Source organism: Lathamus discolor, chromosome 1 (assembly GCF_037157495.1).
Source record: "Lathamus discolor isolate bLatDis1 chromosome 1, bLatDis1.hap1, whole genome shotgun sequence".
NCBI lineage: Eukaryota > Metazoa > Chordata > Aves > Psittaciformes > Psittacidae > Lathamus > Lathamus discolor.
In genome coordinates this window covers 67,236,150-67,257,632 of record NC_088884.1, presented here as the reverse complement: position 1 = coordinate 67,257,632, position 21,483 = coordinate 67,236,150, and the positions used below count along the sequence as shown (strand labels likewise).

General features: G+C 38.5%; 1 protein-coding gene across 1 annotated transcript in view; it reads right to left on the bottom strand.

Moving 5' to 3' along the window:
- Nucleotides 1-6: 6 nt before the first annotated feature.
- Nucleotides 7-21,483, bottom strand: part of UBN2 (ubinuclein 2) — a 56,686-nt gene continuing 35,209 nt past the window's right edge. The window contains exons 12-17 of the mRNA XM_065676557.1: nucleotides 19,161-19,211; nucleotides 17,862-17,904; nucleotides 15,651-17,186; nucleotides 11,351-11,597; nucleotides 10,489-10,578; nucleotides 7-9,301 (exon numbers count right to left, since the gene is read on the bottom strand). Of these exons, the coding sequence (XP_065532629.1) occupies nucleotides 9,252-9,301; nucleotides 10,489-10,578; nucleotides 11,351-11,597; nucleotides 15,651-17,186; nucleotides 17,862-17,904; nucleotides 19,161-19,211 (2,017 nt within the window). The 3' untranslated portion in view covers nucleotides 7-9,251. The remainder of the gene's footprint in view (nucleotides 9,302-10,488; nucleotides 10,579-11,350; nucleotides 11,598-15,650; nucleotides 17,187-17,861; nucleotides 17,905-19,160; nucleotides 19,212-21,483) is intronic.

The window sequence follows — 21,483 nt, the reverse complement described above, 5'->3', positions numbered from 1 at the left end:
CAGGGCTAATATGTACATTCCTCTTTATTTAATACAGCACAGACACATGACATTTAAAAAAGGAAAATAAAAAGTACACTCATGAAAAAAGCCTGTCACAGTCAGGGACAGGGAACAGCAACGCCGAATTGGGTAAGGCTCCTCCTGCAGAACAGGCGTCTGCCGGCAAGGTTGGATCCCAGAGCTAAGTCTGCTGCCGAGAAATAAAAATACTAACACATCTTTGCACTCCCTTCAGGAAAGCACAAAATACACGGGCAAGTCCCTTCTAGAACAGGTGGAGGCGGCATCACAGATACAAACCCTATTTCTGTGTCTGGATCAAAGTTACGGTAAAATGAGAAATGCTCTCCAGCTATTCTTGCAGAGGTCCTATAGTCCTGACCTCCGAAAACGCCAGATTTCTCAGGGATAGCAGACCTGAGTATCTGGAAGAAGTGAAAACATGAAGTAGTCACACAAAAGAGAGTTAAAATTAGTCTGATAGGGCTCTGCTAGCCACGACTGGGAACGTGCAGGGGAACAAACCAGCTTCCCAAGTAACAAAAGACTTAACAGCCATTAAACTGACCAGAACAATATACACATTTGGAACTGATGCGGGCTTTCTGTGGCAGCAGCTTCTTCCTTTTCCTGCTTCAGTTCAGGATGGAAATTAAGCAGGCACCAGTTCCTCTGGCAAAGAGCCTTACACATACTTTTAAAAAATCAAAATACAAAAAAGGGAGACAGGTGTATTTACAAAATCCATGGCTGGTACAGTACATCATTTTTAAGACACACTAAATGCTACAATCTTTCAGGTCCTGAGATTATTACAAAAAAAAAAAAAAAAACCAACCAAAAAACAAAAACAACCCAACAACTCAAAACTTGCGTCCAGGTCCAGTTTTATGAGGAGAGAGGAAAGAAATCACACATTTTAAACACAGTATCCCATGAAGTTACCGGAACACACCTCCCTAAAAATCCAAATGAGGTGGATTACAACCCAAATGTAGCTGCATTTGGTTGTTCAGGCTTGTTGTCACAAGAGGGGAGCATTTCACAGGAGAGTTGCCCTGGAGAGCTCATCAGGTAAGCAGCACACGGCTGTTTGGATTCTTTAAGCCCCATGATCCAAAATACATGAACACTAAGAGGAGGAAGGTGACCTTGCTGGTCTGAATCTGTGCTGGACCGAATAAAGCATCACAGGAATCACCAACTCAAACAGGTTTGCCATCTCATAGTAACCGTGCATTCCTTTGTTTGAAGCTGAGGAATGCAAAGAATTCTAGCTGTGATTTAACATTAGAACAAAACACATGGCTAGCTGTGCTCCCCAGTGAAAGACAGGACAACACTTTGTCCATCTGTTTCTCAGCTTTTCATTGTCTTGGGGACCACAGCAAGTCAGGTAGTTAAGCTAGCAGTGACCAAACTTGGTAAAACATATACATATATACACACACACTAAAATGACACCAAACAAAAAGGATACTGAGGCCAAACCTCTGTTGAGGAGATGATCCCCACTACCATTAGTTGTGTAGGCAGGTATTTGGACCCACTGTTCTTCACAGGGCCTCTATCCGGCAGAACTAGAGGGACTTGCACCCACACCTGTGTTTCCCCCCGCAATGAAATATTCTGAACACAGTGCTTCCGTATCATCAGAAGTTATCATCACAGATGCCCTTTTATTATAAGCACCTGACTTCAAGCTAGAGAACGCCAACATTTTAAGGATTACTCATGAAATGCTTCTAACTCTCAGTAAAAGAGGACTACAAGAGACAAATCACGTAACAAGGGTACTAGTTTAACTGCTAAAATATAATGCTGCTCAGTAGACTTTTCAGGGTAAAAAGTAGTAATTTTGCAATTTATTTTTAACAGTAGTCCAAAAATAAAATTTCTCCATCTATTTCCAGTATGGATCTTGAGAACTATGCAAGAACATGGAACTAATTGCTACATGATGGGATCACCAGCAATAAAACACACACTACAGTTCTCACCTCTGAGCTAAATTGTTATTTGTAATTACATACAAGACTAAAAGATCAGCGAGAAATACCTGGGGATCGCGACTTAGCTTTTCTTTCAAGATCCAGCTACTGTGTAGCCGGTAACTCCCCTTGTTTAGAAGCAACTTCATTTAAGTGAGAAATTAATGTAATTCACTTCTGATACTGGAAGGAAACCTGGGATGTCTCATTAGTTTCTCCCCAAATCCAATCTGTATGTTTAACAGTGCTGTAGCTTCTTACACCAATTTTGAGAGCTGAATATCCTAAAAAACTTGCAGACTAAAACCTGTCACAAGAGGCGATTTTAGCTTCCCTCTTAAAGCAACTTCATGACACATGACGCTAGGTGTTGCATCAGTGAAAGGGTTTCTTTTTTAAAATACAAATTTCTTTCTTCACGTTAGCAAAAAAAAGACTTCTGCAGTACAGACATTCAAAAAAATACTCCATTTTCTTTGGGTAAAACTTCAACATGTGTTAAGAGGGGTTGCTGGGGGAAGGAATGCATGTAACACTGAAACACATAAATACTTATCTGCATAGTTGATATTAGTGACTACTAATCAAACTAAGGCCTTATCTGGAAAAAGCTGAGAACACAAGAAAGTTTCTTCCCCCACTTCTCTGGTGAAATCTGTAAGTCTCTCAAGCTCTGGCTGCCTCAGCAGCTACTTGTTTTGGCCTGCGATGGTGGTATCTCTTGACTGGTTTTGGTTGATTCTCTATCCCTTCTTCTCTTGGTACTAGACAGTAATAAATGTAACTATCTATTGATAAAAATACATCTGCACACACTGCTGGGCAAAAAGAAAAAAACCACAACCAAACCAAAACCCCTTAGTATTGCGCATGACAAGAGTCAACATGTACACCACTTGCTTTGGATTACTTCACCATAAAGGAAAAACTTACTAGTTAATGATTATTACTTAAGCAGGAGATGACAGCAAGGGAAGAGATTGAAATCCACTTTTAGATACAAAACATGGGTTTGTTTTTTCTAGAGTTGCTCTGTAGAATTACAGCTGTCAAAATGGCTACAAAATACAGACCTATATCCTTGACTACTGACAAGATTAGCAGAGTTTTATGAGGAGTGTGCAAAAACAGCTGTAGGGAATCTCTGTACTTCCCCAGTTTTGGGCCAGTTCCAGGCCATGCTGATCTCTCAGCATAACTCATAGCAGCAGCAGGGCTTTCTATGGCCCCAAAAGGCTATTACAGCAGCAAGGGATCACCAGGTCATAGAAAGAGGATGATGAGGCCGCACCAGAAGTTTCCACAAACAAAGCATTCCCCTACGCAACAGTTAGCTTTCCAGTGGCCCAGTAAAGCGTACTTCTGGCTGCTTATTTTGGCAGTGATTTCTTAAGCAGTAGACAGACAGATTTTTCACAGAAGCTGCGTTTGTTAAAAAAGACTGTAACAGTCAAGCATCACCAGCTGTATATTCCCCATCTCACAGATCAGCCTAGGATAAAGAGCACATGTGCCCAAAGCAAATTAAACAGCAACACAAGAGCCAGGTTAGCTCAGTTTACTGCCACTGGTGGATGTGGCAAACTCCACTGATGCACTAAGGCAGATTAAGAAGCACTCTCACTATCACTGCAACTAGCTGACCTACCAGCAACCGTCCTATCTTTGACTGGCACCATTAGATTGGTAAAAGTAATCTGCCTATGGCCTAGTTTACATAAACAGGCTCACTCAAACAAGTGAAGACAAGCTAAGAACTGAAACAGCAGATAGGCTATTCCCTGCCACAGGATATTCAGTATCTAATTTTCTGCTCTCTAGGTAGATTCTCCACTTACAAAGGACTCTTCGTTCCATTCCCATTCTGGAAAGCAAATGCTTCCTTTCCATATTGCAACTCAAAATTAGATCTTACTAGGAAAACACATCACAGAACTAGCACAGTCTAGTGATGTGTACATATGTTACCTTAATTTTAGCACTTGGTCAACAAGTGAACTGATAATTTCCGGTATGCATTTATAATAATCATAAATTAAGAGAGATTATTGGCACAGAATTGTTAATAAACCACTAGATGATCTATTGCAAATTTGCTGATTTTGTCAGAGAACAAGGAAACAAGCACAGACACTATTATGAGGGCTCACTTGCAGCTAACAACACAGGAACTTACTGCTCATTATATTAAAAGAACAAACCATTGATGAAATCTCAACAAATAGAAAGTACAACATGAAGCATACTTCATGGTGATAGGCAGCGTGAGAAGCATAGCCAGGTCTAACTTCAGTTAACAGCTGCACTCTTGCAGGTTTTACCAAATTCCTTCTTACATATGACGCACAGGAGAAAGCAACACCTTTGGTAAATGTGTGAATCCTTGCAGTAACTCATGTCAAACAGATGCGACACATAGGATTCCTTGCGATTCATCTCAACTCAAGCTTGTTGCAAGCTGCTATTTTAACCTTCTTTCTTTCCCCCCTCCTTGGGCTTGCTAGCCGCACATCTTTGCCTCAGCAATTGTGTTTAATAACGTTGCCAGACAGGGCCCATAATGTTTTACTTGTGACCTAATTAAGATTCAAATTTAAAACCTTCAGAAAACAATGCAAGAAGTTTCATTCCCATTAGCCACTTCTTTTCTCTCATGCACATATATGCACTCACACACACTCTTTTATTGTACTGCCATCTTTGCACAAGTGTTCACCTTTCAAGTGTTCAATAAAGCCAGCAGGATGTAGAAGGATAAACAGGTTTCTCAGGAATATTGCTGTATGTGTGTGTGTGTTTGTGTGCATATGTGTGAGCGTGAGAGAAAGAATGCACAAGCACATAGAACCAACTCCATGGTACAGCAGCTATGAAGTTACACACATTACACACTTTTTGTTTTCTTTACAAAAGGGAAGAATAGTTTAACAGCATAAAGCCATTTTGGCAAGCTTAAGATTTTCCTCCAAAATGCCTTCCAGCACTTCAGGATCTCTGAGAACAGTTTAAAGAGGGTAGGGAAATAAAATTAAAAAATAATTAAAAAAAAAAAAAAAAAGGCACTTAAACAAAGGACAAAGGCCTGAATCAAGTAAGTCATGGAGGGTAACAGCCATTACAACAGAGCTAGGACCAATCAAAATCTACCAACCTTTTTTAATGTCTATAAAATAAAAATTGCATAAAGTGTTAATTAATAACTCCTTTACCTACTGCTTTCAACTTCCGGTTCATTTTATAGTAAAAAAATAAAACATTACAAACCCAAACAAAAACCAAGTGTCCCTTTAATGATCCCCCCTCCCCTCCCTGATTCAGCAAAAGATGAAAGTTAGGTGTAGGAGGAAGCCTTCCACAGCTTGGCTACAGATTTCCCCTGCAACGCCATCTTCAAACATATCCAAAACACAAGCAGAAGAGGGACCACTGCACTTTCACCAAGTCACTCCGAAAAAAAAAAACCCAAAAAAAACATAAAAACCAAACCCAAAAGCAACCCCAAACCAAAACCAACCCAAACACCCCAACACTTCTAATCCATCTGTAGCCAAAAACTACTCAAAACAAAAACCTGTAAACTAGATTAAAATTTGCTAATAAATACACCCAAAAGTTCATTTTACGAATGTAGCAGCAAATGTGATAAAGTTAGTTGGAGTCCAAGATGACTCCCAGAGGGTTAATGGTTCACACAACTGATGACAGCTTGGGAGAGTTGCAGGATTTCTCTGTTTTCATGTCCTCAGGGGTCTTGCACCAAGTGGAGAAGGAGTGTGGAGGAAGGGTCGGGTGATGGGACTGCAGGAAGGAAACAGGCTCTTGGCACCCGTCCAACCCCCAAATCTGTGCATCAGACAACTTTGATCGGATTCAAAGAAGAAGCAGAACCCAAGTAATTAAAAGTTACTTCTGATTAGCAGAAAACAGATGTGAAACCCACAGCATCCACACTTGTGACTTAGTTGATCAGTATTAGTCATGTTTCTCGTATCAACAGAGAAGGCCAGACAAAGTGATTTAGGCCATCTGCATCTTGGAGTGGGAGAACACTGCAGTTACAGTCCAAGATATAGAAAGCTTTGCAGCCTGTTTTTCATCTAGCCTGCTTCTTTCTCTGCAAGTGTCTTGAAAGGATTTGAAATAGCTACTATGACTTTGGGACTTTGGATCATGTAGCAGAGAGTATTACCCAGACGGTTTTAACATCTAAAACCTGTGTTTGAAATTATTGCTTGCATTTGTTTGGAGCTTTCAGTGAGCTTAGCGTGTTAGCTCATATACAGTCCCCAAACCAAGTTCAGCCCTGCTGCCTGGAAAAGACAGCTCTATGTGGCTTTCTTATTGCTTGTGAATACTGAGGGTTATTTAGTATGTACAACTACAGTTTATTTATTAACAAAGGCCCTTAAAGAGTAGTAAAATTTTCGGGGAAAACGTCTTTAGAAGAGCTGCTGTGCAGAAAATAGTAAAACATTAACCCAATTTTGCATTTGGATGTTGCAGAGATCTTTCACTTCCCCACCCTGTCCACAAAGGTCTCTAGGAGCCACTCTATTATTTCCTTTAACTTAGCCTTGCTAGGTTTAACCAGGGAAAACAGCGAACAGGGGATGTAGACCCTTTCAGTGCTATGTTGCTGATTCCAAAGAAGCTCAGGAGCGTAATGACTGAACACAGTTACCCTCTGGGGGGCTGTTTGAACTAGCTTCACAAAGAACATGTGGTCATCTTCATTCTCATTATCCTACTGCTTATTTCCACAGTAAGCATTAGTTTACTTGTTTCCCAAGACTGAAAAACTCAATAGACCACATAGCCAGGACTACTCTTACCCTTCTTAAAATTTAGAGAGGAAACTCCCTAACTGAAGATGAGGCATACTTCTTCCAGGAAGGGAGGGATGCTGAAAGGAAATTTGTGCTGTATAAAGGGCTCCAAGTCTCACAGTCTAAAATTTCTTAGAATATGAAGACAAAAGACAGCAATTTGAATGAGATGCCTTGATGAAAAAAAACACAGAAGAGGTAGAACTCTCTTAGGACAGGGTCTTTAAATATATTGCTGTCTGATGCTCACTGCTGCAACTCCCTCAGCTACATACATTATTAAGAAGTATGCGGTCTGAAACAGTTCTGAGAATCAGCATCTTGCCAGAACTGTTAGGTCTCAAAACCTTCAACTCTTCCTGGAGAAAGGTGGTGGTGGTGGAGGAAAATCAGATATAGCTTGCCTTCTGAATACATGGTACTCTGACAGAATTTGCACAGTATTAAGAATATCAGGGTCTATGTAGCTGTATGTTTCAACTCAAAATTAACCTTGATGATGGAGATGCAAGCTTATCTAATTAACATGCCACATACAAGACATTAGCACTGGCTAAAAAGCATTTAATTGGCAGATGCTGTGGAGTGAAATTAATGAACTAATGCATCTTATTTTAATTCAATCTGTCTTTCACAGAAGTGTTGTGCAAAAACATTTATTGCTGAGCTCAACCCAACATTTTATACTAAATACACAATATATATTATTTTAAATTCACGTATATATATTTATATAAAATTAAAATGAGCTCTAAATAGAAAAGAAATTGTTGTCTGGTCTAAGAAAAATAAATCACATGTAAAAGAAACCTGAAAGCTATAAGTTAACCTAGAAAAAAAACATTGAAGATTCGTTATCCAAGGGTCAGAGTCTCTCTGGAAGGTGTGAGATATAATGAGTAGTCACTGGTTCATTCTGAAATTGAACTACTGGAAAGACTAGTTACTAGGAATTTCAGCATCTCTGATCAAGGGAATGTTTCAAGGAGATCAAGGAGAAGGGCATCATACTATTTTATTTGCTCCTTTCCCCTATGACTTATATCACTTTCTGCATTCTCGCCTTTCACCTGACAGCACAAGGGACTCAACAGTGAAGTTCTGTCCTAGTGTTGAAAGTGCAACATATGCTGGATACCTCCTAACCTTACAAATAAACCAGTCGATGTATTGCTATTAAAAAAAATAAGAAACCCAAACAAAAAAGCCAGCTTTGCAGTCTTGTGCTACCATGCAAGAAAGAATTCAGGTCAGGAACTCCCCAGGCCAGCAGGGGCTGGACATGCTGGAGACAACCCATTCAGCCCCCAGAAGAGAAGGCACCTCTGGTCGCTTTTGAACGACTCCTCTTTGGCTAATGCCCGAAGCAGTATTAACCTGGCTCTGGAATAGGTCACAAACAGCTTTCTTTATCTACCAAATCAGTATAATGCGTGGCTTTTGGGAGGAGTTAGATGAAAGATGAGGAAGATCTAGAATGAGTAAAGAACTGGTTGTTTTATAAAAAATAAATGAGTAGAACATTACTTAATTTCAGTAGCAGATAAGCACAAGGCAAACAAAGCTTAACAAATGGAAGGACTAAAAAATCCGTGTGCCTTTAAAAAAAAAAATTATGTGTGCAAGAAATGCTAGTCTGACCAATAAAATGTAGGTTTCCTTTTCATGTAAATGGAAAAATTTCCAACCCTTTCCTCCCTTAAATATTCCAATTTAAAAAAACCCAATCAAATAAGGAGCAAGAAATTTTCCCACATCTTGATATGCCAAGAGATCTGTTTTTGAAGACAACTCTCTAATTAGACTGCATCCATCTGTAGGCTCCCCAAAGCCAAAACAGCCTTGTAATGCTGGAAAACATGCCCGTATGGGAAACTGCATTTGTGCAAGGGTTTAATTATAATGCAAAGTGTCCCAGCACCACCTCTATTCTAGATGACTTTTGGTCCACAACCGTATAGTACACTTAGGACCTACACATCATCGTATACTGGGCACTTTGGGCACTAATGAAGGGGTTGATTCCACCTTACACAATGGATGGAGAAACCAATTCCAGCTCCTCTCATGCTTTCAACTCTTCATTGGACATCACCCAGAAAGAAAGACCAAAACAAAACATATGTTTGTGCTGCTGTGGGTTTGACGATCAATTTCTTTTAAAAGCCAATCAGAACAGGTAAAAAAGGTTGTTTCTTTAGGCAAGATCAAACTATGACCAGTCTGCATGACCAGGAGGACCAGTCCTCCTTTTCCTTCTCTCTTTGATCAAGTATTGTTTTCTTTTTCTTCTTCCTCTCACCACAGTGCTTGGGATCAAAATATGTAAACATCGACAGAAACAGCAGCCCTGTGACAATAAGCTCTTTCCCAACTGGGCAGATTCTGTCAGCCAACCAGAACTGCTTCAGCTCCCTTGCTTGTCCAGAAGTCACTGGTTTTTTCGCTGTAACTTAGTGTCCCCTTTACTTTGGCCTCCATCTGTAGTTTAGAGATAGGAAAAGGGAAGAATAAAAGCATGAGTGATCTTTTATTTTTATAACTTATAGCAAAAGAGATAGGAATTTAGCACGTTCAGCTTTAGCATTACCAAAATGTACATTACAGGGTGGAAGACCGCATCTTCTCTATAGTTCATTTATTAGAAATAGCACTGTTGAAACCTGAGATATCAGGCTTCAGATGAAAAGATACCATCTTTCTAAAGATTAAGTTGCAAGTTGGGATACCAAAAAAAAGAAAAAAATTTAAAAAAAAAAATCAAGCCTTTCTTTGGAAGTCTTTACATTTTAATAAAGCATTTTTAGTATTTTAGTATTCAACCCATGGCACTTACTGTGACAAAAAAATTATGGTTGTACCCAATAAAGCCAATTGGTTTCCACAGCCTCTTAGAGCAACACTGCTCAGTTTTTTGGTGCTGAGAACAGGATGAAGAACTCTAACCCTTCCTGTTCCTTCTGGAAAAAAAGCCAAAACCCAACGAACCCACTGAAACAAAACACCTACAGATGGCAAAGAAAATAGAAGAGTCTAAATAAACTGCACTTTCTAAAGCTTTTTGATAGTTTTCAGCATCAAGCCTTACAAACAGAAAAAAGATGTTCTACTTCAAGCTTCTCTACCAAAATATGCAACTCTTATCAAGGATAAAATTATCAGGGAAGGCAAATATTCCATTAGGCAATCATTACACTGTACACACAAGTATACACTCTTACAAGAAGCAGGAAGAAGCTTCCAGCTGGAAGGTCAGTTTCTCCTCCAATGGAGGAATTATAACTGCATGGAAAAAAAACAATCTCACCAATACAGACTTTCTGCAGCCTGTAAATAATCATGTTAGGGTCCAGTAAGTAGTATTCCTTTCCCCCCCCCATTAACTGAATTTATACACTTTGGTTTCTAGAAGTGCTATGATAATTAATGGTTTTGAGCTTGTTTTTGCTCCTGACATTGAAGACAAGTAAGAAACAAAAAAAAGAAAGTTCAGGTTCCTCAAATACTGCTGTGATAGAATGTGTACTGTCAGCTGCTACTAAAGCTTGTCCCTCTGCTGTGCCTCTTTTAAACCAATTTCAGTTCTGGTGCACCTTTTGTTTCAGTCTAGGTCAGAAATCTAACTTCCAAGTTAAAAATAAGTAATAAGAAAAACACAGTATCTTTACCTGTGTAAGCTTGCTGCAAGTGAGCAGGCAAAGGTGAGTGAGACAGTGTTGCTGCGTGCTGAGCACCTGGCTGTAAACCCTTCAGTAAGTCTGGGGGAAAAAGGAGAGCAACAAAGATAAACCTTAAAAACAAGAGGTAGCCTTTACGAAATAGGAAATTTTTATTTTTAGGGTATATTTATTTTTAGGGTTTATAATAGCTATAGTAGCATGCTAATTTGCACTGATTTCTGAAGATTTATCTCAACAACAAGGAATAAGTACCTGATAACATTCCGATGGTTGGAATAAGTTAACAGAAACACTTATTCAGATATTGTTAATCAAAAGTCAGAGCAAGGACCATGCCTTGCTATTGGGATGCAACTCATGTCATTCTGCAGAAAGGCCAAGAATTAATACAGCTTAAAACCCCAAAAGAATTTCTTTTCAAGCAATAGGGGAAAGAAAAAAAATTAATAAGTGCCATCTGGGTTGATACTTCCTCTTAAGAGAACTGTTTGATATCCAAGATTACTAAGCAAAGGATATTTTAAGGACTCACCATATTAAGTCTTATTTGTGTTGTGGCATTTAGAGAGTTTTAAGCTCTATTCTTTTCTAAAGATAAAGGATTAAAAGTTCACCCAAAAAAGCATGTTCTAAACTAAACATATACTGTAACAATGAAGTTAAGCTTGTATCATAATTATCTTAATTTGGATAATAAAGTTTTACCAGTGAAGAAATCACATTTACTCTCCTGTAGGGCTTTTCATAAACCAAATGGGAGTCTCCCAGAACTTTCTGGCTTCTCTTCTTAAATTCCATTTTCAGGATGCATCTTTCCTTATAGCACAGTGTGGTAACTGATTCCACTCACTCTGGGTTAGGCTGTGGTGGAAAGCCGCTGAGGTAGATCCCGAGGTGGTTGTCACTCCAGCTGTGTCCGTCCCAAAGCCAAGCAGCTCCAAGGGAAACTGGAAGGGCACGGTCACAGGTACAAGGCCGCCCAGCATCCCAAAAGGAGTTAATGGTGCAGATGTCACGTTCTGACTGGTTACAGACAGGGGTGATGCCATAAGAGTCAGAGGTGAGGCGTTAGCCAGTAATGATGCTCCTGCTGTTGACTGTACAAAGAAAAGGAGTACTTCAAGATTTTAAAGCTTTGAGTTGCGTTTTTTAAGGAGATAAGAATCAACTATCTTCTGTTAACTGTGGCCCTATTAAGAAGAGTATTAAACTATTAATAAATATGCACTTATCTACCCAGGAGGTCTTCCCACTGTTCATCTATTAAAATAGTACAATTATATCTCAAATTCAGACATGACAGTACGGTTCATCTCTCATGTTTTTCTCAGGTTGTTTTCTCTATCTGCTTTCTAATTATGCACTGGGTCTACAGTCAGAATCTAATGCCGCATCTTCTACGGATTAATAATACGAAATCATCAGATGTAGATCTGAAGTTCTTTAGAAGTACAGTATTAGTCTCCTCTCTCCATATCTGGGTCTTAACAGAACACCAACTCTATTTCTAAAGTGGCTGCTTAGAAGCAATGATTTTTGAAAATTAGGATTCATATATAAAAACACCATACTTAAAAGAGAAGTCAGGTTACCAAAATATACACATATGTAGGTATACATGCGTATACACATGTCAAAGCAAAAGGCAAAGGAAAATAATCTCTGCACTCTACATAGGTCACAATGAAGTTAAATTCACTGTAGTTTATAAATGAAAATGTTGAAATTAGCCAGAATATTTTAATTACAACTCCTAGATTGCATTAATTCCTCTAACATTAGATCAGCTTATTGTTTAACAACTGTTTTTCACTATGCAATAGTAATTTTATAGGCTAATATATAATTAATTATATATTGTCTAATCATCTACTACAAAACAGTACAGAAAGCATTCCAAGTCAGACTCAAGCTCAGATACTTCAGATATCCGAGTTAAAAAGACTCATACTAAGACTTCAAACCTGTGTATTTATACATGTAAGCCCTAACTAAACCTGAAAATTAGAATTATTTTAACGATTCACATTGAAATGAAATGGAAGTCTCTGTGACTTCTGTAATATCAACTTACAGAAGCAGCAAAGTGATTAAAACTCCTAGAAGCAATAGAGTTTCTATTACCAGTTTTTGGTCTTAAGGTGTTCAGATGAAAACAGCTAAAGAAAGTTGCTGCTTATGAGAAAACATCCTGTAAGTGTAAACAACTACAGATATGATGTTAGTAGCAAGTGGTTGTATTGGTCATTTTAGGAGTGACAGCTTCTAAGACTTACTCCATCCCACAAGTAGGGTATTAAAGTATGTTGAATGTTTTCATCCCTGATTATTCTCTTTCGCTTTCAAAAGTACTAATTGCACAATAAGGCTATGTATAAAAAATGCAATCATTAATTGTCTATGTGATCTTTACTGTGCAGCAAAAAAAAAGCCATACAGTAATCCTCTCGTAATTGTGGTTTTGTAAAATGCCTGAAAACAGAGAGCAGCTTTGTAATATGCTCTGCCAAGACATAGCTTACTCCAAGACATAGCTTACTCCATCAAAAAGGGGAGAGAAATTCAGTGATAGAAAGGGCTATGGAGAATGCCCTAAGAGAGACACAGTTCAGATGTTTCTATTTATTTCACCTACATTAGAACTTCATAAAAGGGTTCGTCCTGGTCATATAAATCTGAGTCACTAAGATCCTTTAAAAGTCTAAGCCAGATTCTGCTAAGGAGTACTAGTGGCAGGTAGAAGCTTTTTAAGGAAACCACACTACGATGGCTGAAGTTTAGATTACTTTGGCTTTGTATTCTTAAGATGTAACTTAACAAGAGTATTCCAGAGTAAAATTTCTGTGGAGCTACAGCACGTGTATGCTTATATTCTGGTAAATATATGTGTCAATCAAAAGGGGAAAGGAGGGAAACTCTTCTTGGAAATTCTTCCTAGTTAGGAAGATCTTTATTATCACATGAAAACATCTAGTCTAATCTTCAATGTAAGAAGACACTGAAGATGTCAACACAACATTCTAATGAGCGACCCAAGTACCATTCTCATCATCTGACTGATTAACAGTATCTCAGATAGGAATTAAATCCCTAAAGCTTTAATGGAAAGGAGATTCACTTTCAGCCTTATTCAAGGTTTTAAGAGGTCCATTGCAGTTTGCAGTACTTTGCATTTTAGTACATTGTACCTAACAACTACTCTGGAATTAAGCTCAGCAGCTATTGAATCTTTAAGGCTAAATATAAAGCCTTCTTATCACCAATCTCTTCCCCTTCATTGTACTTGGCCAGGGAGGTAATTTGATTCTAATCTCTTGAACATACTCCACTGACTACACTTCAGTCTGCACAGCAGCAACAACCCTATTTCATGGTTTATCTGCCTTGCACCATTCTTCTGAACCATTTTGAGATTACCAAAGTAACTTCTGAAGTGTCAAAAACACACATAGAAAGTCACAATAATAATTTTAGTGATACTATGTGCTGCTCAGTACCTCTAGCTGATTTCCCCCTCCTATATACCAACACGTTATTTTGCTGTATTACAATATGCACTCATGTTGCTTGATTATCTACCACACCCCCCCTCAAGTCCTCTTCAACATCAGTGTCTGCCAAAATACATTTAATTTCTCAGATCATCAGTTAAAAAAAAAAAAAAATCACTTGCCTTTAACTACAGGAAGGTTTGCCAGAATTCATCTCATCATCCAACACAATACTATTGATTTCCCTCATCCTTCATCTTTAAGCACTACCACACCCATTTCACATTTTCTTCTACATCACAGCAATTGCATCCACTGGATTCTATTGATTGCACCAGGAAGAAACAAGTCCATTCCCAGTCCATTCACTGTTGCGTTTTTTGTCTCCACTAGGCACCTTCCAGAGTACCCAAACTGGACTGTATCTGGCTCACCTTTTCTCTGGACTCTAAGTGGTACCACAGTGGCCCTTGCACAGCATGTGGGTTAGTTGTGTTTTTTTTTTTTCATTCAGAGTACCCAAAATAATGAGAGGGCTCTGTCAGAGCCTGCCAGACATTTCTTGTTTCCTGTAACAGACTTACAGTACAGTACGATGAAAGACCATAAAAACGTCCTATAAAAAAAAAAAAAACAAACCAAAACAACCTTCCTCCTGTCATTCAGCTGCATTAAGAAAAATTTGCTAATAAGCTAAAAAATTACAAACAATTGCTAAAAGCTGAGTATACATCAATCCATACAATAGCTGTGTCCACTGTTCAGAAAAATACAAAGCTTTCCATTTGCTGTACACCAAGGCCCCTATTTACAGTGATATTGCCTAAGTTTACTTAAGTAGTGAAGACCTCAGAATAGAGAGGGCAATAAAGAGAGAGCAAAACCTCAAATCAGCTCAGTAATTAAATAGTTCCCAGTAAGAACATAACGTAACTTGGGAAAGCAAGTTGGCTTCTGAGTAAATCATAGGTTTGCATGGGGTTTAGGACAACAATATTTTCGAAGTATTTGTTTTGTACGACTGTTTTATCTCCAGTGCATAGCTCTCAAACAATTTCTAGGATATTTTATATTAGATATGTCTCATGCAGTTTGACCAGACGCTAAGATAAACATATTTAATCACAAATACTAAATAAAAGCCCTGCATGTGTTAATTTTAAATACAAGTCTTACTTTATACTCAAACCACAAGCAACTGAACTCTAGTTTTGCAAATTATTCATGAAGCTTGGCAACAAATATACCAATACACCTTTTCATGTGACCAGCACCATTACAAATAGGCAAATATGCAAGAATACACAAACCCAATAATGCAAGAAAATACCACATCCCCTGGAAATATGGCCACAGAAGGCTTACCTTTTCTAGTGTTCTTAACACGAACAAAGAAAAGTGTATTCTGTTTCACAGAATAGACCAACCAACATTTTACAGTGAGGATTCATTCCACACTGATCCCTGAATTTCACATTAGCTGGAAATACCTATTCACTAGTGAGAAACAGTTTCATCAGTATTAACATTTATGCTTAGTAAAGTATAAACATTAAATTTATGACATTTGCAAATCAAGATACTGTAAGAAAGAATGTTTACAAAGTAAGTGTGATAAATATTAATGCAAGGTTATATATAAACTTGTTAGATGCGTACCTGCACACTGGCTGCTACAACTGGAGACCCTGAGGCAGAAGATGGTCTGTGTGGAGTTGACAATTGTTTAGTAGCACCCTGTGTTCCACTTCCTGCTCCCCCAGACAGACTAGTCCTACTAGCTCCACTTGAGTTAAGGTTACTGCCTCTGCTGGCAGGTACATTCATTCCAACTCCACCCAGATTATTTTTACCAACAGTTCCAGAAGGAGAAGAGTTGGGCAATTTTGAAGAAGCCTGAGGGTTCTTTGCAGGCTGAAGGCCTGAGGTGCGATTAGAGGGCAGCAAATTCACTGTGGGAGACTGCCTGCTGATATTTACTCCACTGGACTGTTTATGAAGGGGGTTGTTGCTGGAGTGACTACTCTGGGAAACTAGTGCACTTGAACTGGAAGAACTGGGTGTTGTTGCAGGCCTGGGGGATGAGGTGGACTTGGATGAAAATTTAGGTGATGCATTGGGCTTGGGTGGGACAGAGGGTTTAGATGCAGTGGGCTTGGGAGAGGCAGCAGGTTTAGGAGAGGCAGCCATGGAGAAGGGAGGCTTGAAACCCTGGGAAGAAACTTGTGACACCATAGCCTTGGCTAAATAGTTACTAGAGGTAGAGGTGCTGGATGTTGTCCGAGAAACCAGTGGGTGAGATACTTGAGAGCCACTTCCAGATGAGGGATTAGACAAAGGCAGGCGATATACTACAGACTTATCTTGAGCCTTGATGACTGGTGATGAACAAGACAGTTTGGGATTACTACTCAATTTCACCACTGGATTGGTCTGTGATTTACTAATGGTTGCTTGTAAAGGAGATACATATTTCTGCTGTACAGCTGAATGCTGGTGCACCTTTGTCACTTGTGATGTTGAGGAAGAACCACCTTGAGACTCAGAAGATGATACCAAGATATTGGCATCCTTGGTTCTCTGAGAGGTGGAAATAGCTGCTTGGGTCTTAGAGGAAGAAACATGAGTCTGTGAAGAAGAAGAAGCGGCTTGGATCTGGCTTGACCTCTGTAGTCCTTGCTGAAGTAGTTTGGCTGGCAAAGGCTCTAAGGAAACCTTAGGATTTTGAATTGAAGATCCAGCAATAAGGCCTGAAGAAATACCAGTGTGAATTAGGTCCTGGGGTTTCTTTGGTACTGGCCCTGTGTGACCAGCAATAAGACTTGATGAATGGGGTGTCTGAGTGGGCTCTACTTTCTTTGAAGTTGCCAGGGGCAACTTACTCATAATGCTTGCTAATTTCTCTTCCCTCAGTCCAGGACGAGGTCTGGATGTTGGTGTGTCTATGGTGGGCCCAAGAGGTGATCCCTTGGCACCATTATTGATAACTGCCAGAGCATCAGAAATAGAGTCCAGTGAAGGTGGGTGGAACGAGAGGTCTTCATCCAGTGAGTCATCCAAACAGATGGTCTCTGGAGCTGGTGTGCAGCTAGAGCTGGCTGGGGTGCAGACAGGCGTGCTCGAACTCAGTACAGTAGCGCAACTTGAACTGACTGAAGACATACAGGTTTTCTGTTCTTTTTTTGGACTGGAGTCCTGAGAACACAGAGATAACACAGGTTTTTAATAGCCTTTCTGGAGTAGATCTGAAGTCTTCTTTAGTGCAATTCTGTTATTCTGTATATTCAGATGAACTGAAGAAGGTCTACTACTGAAACTTTTGTATTACCTATGGTATCTAGGTCTTTTAGTCCTCCATGCTAATTCAATATTTGTGTTTTTAAACCTATTTGTGTTTAAAACCCATTGCTCCACGTAACTAAGAATGCCCCAGACAGTTAAGAATAATCTGTGAAGACCAGGGTAGCTAACCTGACTGCTAGGTAAAATTGCTACTGAACTAAGACAACACCTAGTCATGTCTAACAAGAACCTCTATCAACTTATGCTATTCTCCCAACCACGTATTTTTCCAGTCTTACCAAATTTAATACAGCTGACAACACAAAGCACACGAAAGAAAAAAAATGTACAATTTTAATGGAACTAGCACCTCTTAATAGAGATTTTCAAAGAACTAATATAGCCTAAAGTTACAAAGCTATACAGAAGTCTTTTGAACTACTTTTTATGAAGTACTACAGCACCAAGTCAATAAGCTCTCACAGCATTTCCTGACGGAATCCTTCTGCCAGAATTTTTGTATCAGAGGCAGTAAACAGCTTGTATCAAGTGGTCATATGAAATTCAGATATCTAAACAGGCATTTACCTTCACTTTGGGTTTAGGGGCCAGAATCACCTTCTTCTTTGCCCTAAAACAGAGGATATAGATGTGCATCAGAAGACAACAAGAAAGGCAAGTCACTTTAGTTTTAACTGTTACCCCATCCCAATATGACAGAAAGATGACTACTGTAATCCAGCTTTAATAGTAAAACATCCTGAAAATTAATTAAAATATAGAGGGGGAGAGAACCTAAGCACACCTTTAATCCATTTTTTGGGTCATGTATCTCTAGTAATTTAGATGCAAAATTCACTGAATTGCTGATATAATCTGGTATATATCAAGAGAGGCATTTTCTACTTGTCCAATTTAAAGAAACTCCAAAAAAAATCAAGTAATTTCACTTTACATTGATGGCTTTGTCACTGAGGAGTATACTTTGTGTTCTCATTTATATTTCAAACCCCATAAAATCAGTTGCTTCCTCCCTCCCCCAAGAAAAGAAGGATTCTGTTGCTTAAAAACTGTTTCACTGTTGTATCTAACTTCTGTTTGTTGCAAGAAGCCATTTAACAAGCTTCCAGGGTCTTTTGCAGTGTAAGTGAACACCATAGCACCAACTGCAGTTACGCAATCAAGGACAGCGTTAAGGATTATTAGTCATCAGCTTCATTTTTTAAGTTAGGCATTTCGCACATTTTTTTCATTTCTATTTCTTCAAAAGGATTTACATTTTATAGGTTATTTTCTCTCCTTTCCCACACAACTAGGAATATGCCTGGTTAAAAGACAACCTTACTGTAGGTGGACCATGACTCAGTTTTGTTACATATAAAAATATCCTGTATCAATCATTTATCACAGAGATTGCAATTTGTGTGTTCTTCAAAGTCGTAATTGTTTATCTGAATTCTGGCTGAATGCAGACAGGTCCCCAGAGGGACATAGCATTGTTGAAAGTCAAGGTAAAATTCCACTAAGATACACAGACTTATGTTGTACAGAGATATTTATGAAGAGCAGAAAGTACTGCAGCCTCTAAGTTCAATTTAATATGCTGTACAGCAAAATTCAGACAGCATATAGCACTTTGAAATACTCTGAGATAAAGGCATTAATCCAAGAATGAATATCCTCTTGATTTATCTAGCCACTTCATAAATGAATTAAAATACCATGCCACAAGAACATTACTTATTATTAACATCATAAGTTTCTTCAAACAAATCCCAAAATCTCTCCCTTTTCTCCTCTGTAAAAAAAAAAAAAAAAAAGTAGCAAGAAGATGGATAAAGATACTATGAACAACCTAAAGACAGTAGTTATAAATGTTATACTCACGGAGCAGAAGTGAGGTGATTGTGAACACTTCGGCTTTCTTTAAAAAGCATCCTAAAAGAGTGACAAGTAAAGAAACATACGGTGATTCTACAGGAGCAATCAGCATATGACCACCAAATATGCAAATATCCTTGAATTTTCAGAAGAACACTTTGATCATCTGTCCCCAAAGCAGCTAGTAGGTAGCTTGTCTGTATTGTTAAGGTGATGTAGCTCCAAGCACCCATAAATAGAAGAATGCCAAAAAACACCAACACAAAACAAAAAAAAACCCAAACAAAAGCAAACAAATAAAAAACCCCCACAATCAACACCAAAAAACCAAAAACCACCAAAAAAACAAACAGAAAAATAACACCAAACCCCTGTGTTATTTTTGTTTCTGTTTTTTTTTATCTTTGTTTTTTAAAGCAGAGGAAAAAAGTCAGAATACAGTAGCCATGCCAGTTTTTTATTTTCTTCAGTATTTTACACAGGCCATTGAGTACCATTTCTGTGACTTCAGCTACACTAGACTTACACACACATTTTACTACAGACCCAATGAATGGCAAGAGTTAGTATGACAAATCTCAACAGTTCACATGCTTTTATTTCCTTGTTATCAATCCCTGAGCTGACAAGTGGGAAGTGAAAATGATTCTCAATCTGTACCTATCTTGCAGCTTACTACCCAAATGCAGCTATACATAGACAACTAATGAAAACTTGGCCCTCTTCCCTGTTTCCTAGGTAGGCAAAGGAGAACAGACAAGATTTTCCTACACCACTGCTATCACACTAACAGTAATCACATCATGAACAGCTGTCTAAACAAGAGCTTTTCACCAGTAACACATCCTTAGAGCTGCAATAGTTAACAAAAAAATCCATGTATCCAAAATATCATAATCTGGCAAGGAAACACTGACATCCTCTTGCTACATTTCAGTGCCTTAATTCTCAGATTCCACTTTGTCCCATTTTCTTCACCATACTAACCTCCAAATTCATATTACATTGCTCCCCATCAGGAACTAATGAATGCCCATGAAGAACATAATGTAATGAGATGTTCCTTTTGTTACAAGTTCCATGTACCAATTTCTGTCCTACCCAGAAATTTCTCCAGAATTTTTCTCTCATACCTCCTTCCTGGTGCTTTGTCTATTCCTTAAACTTTTTAATTTGGGAATGAAAATCCAAAATTCATCCAGGCCTCAGTAATTTGTAGTATCATCCTTACGGGTTCAAGCCAAAATTGTACTACTACAGGAACAGAAGTTAAAGATACACTACAAAGAAAGGACAGTGCAATGTATGCTCCAAAGCAAGAACACACTTGGATGATAACCCCACCATTGCATAAATATATTCAGATTTAAAAGTTGATGAGAGATCAGTATGAGATTGTTTCTCTCTGATCATGATTTCAAGTCAAGCATGCTGCTTGACCTGCACAAAATAAATGTGCTCCAAGCCTACATGTATGATGACCTCCAATGATTATTAAATTCTTGGAATTAAAGGAAACAGACTTCCTTACACTTTGTTTTTGAACATACACGTATTTGCACTGCAGGCTTTTTTTCTGACACACATGAAATTAACAAGCAACCCAGTTACATAAAAAAATGGGTTACATTATTTGAAAGGCTTTGGCATCCTTTAAGGCAAAAATATTTCTCTAAATCCATGGATATTAATAAAATAATCTCCTGGGGCAGAGTATGGAAGTTATATACATTGAAAATTCATATGACAAAGGTATTTGTGATAACCATAATTTAAAACTGCACCTTGTTCATTTGTTCATGGGTGATACATATTCTCATGCTTCTATACTGACCTATGATGAACAGTAAATGCAGTTAACTTTGACAGAGCAAAAATTTTTCCTCTAGGCTGAACCCACAAAGTTCTGGTACCACAGACATACTCCAATTAGTAAGTATTTCTTGTGAAATGCAGTCAGCAGCCCATTTTTAACATTAAAAGCCTTCATTTTTCCAGCTTACATAGCTCCTTCTCACTTGAGACCATGTATAAAGGTAAATCCTTCAGCATGATAATCCCTACTCTAACTTCTCAACAATACTGAGCATCCAGCATATGAATAAAATGTACTGTATTAGGAGCTACCACTATCAGACTCCATGAAATTCTTGCTTTTTCCATGTGTAACTGTTTGTCTACAAATGACAATACATCACTTCCTAGAGAATGCAGTAAAGTGCCTCCCTATAAATACAGAACAACTTCTATGGCACCAAAACTGCCTAGGTGGTAAAAGAAGTCTTGCTGGTCCACAGAAAGTTATGCTGAGGCAGCTCCTGGTGTTTAT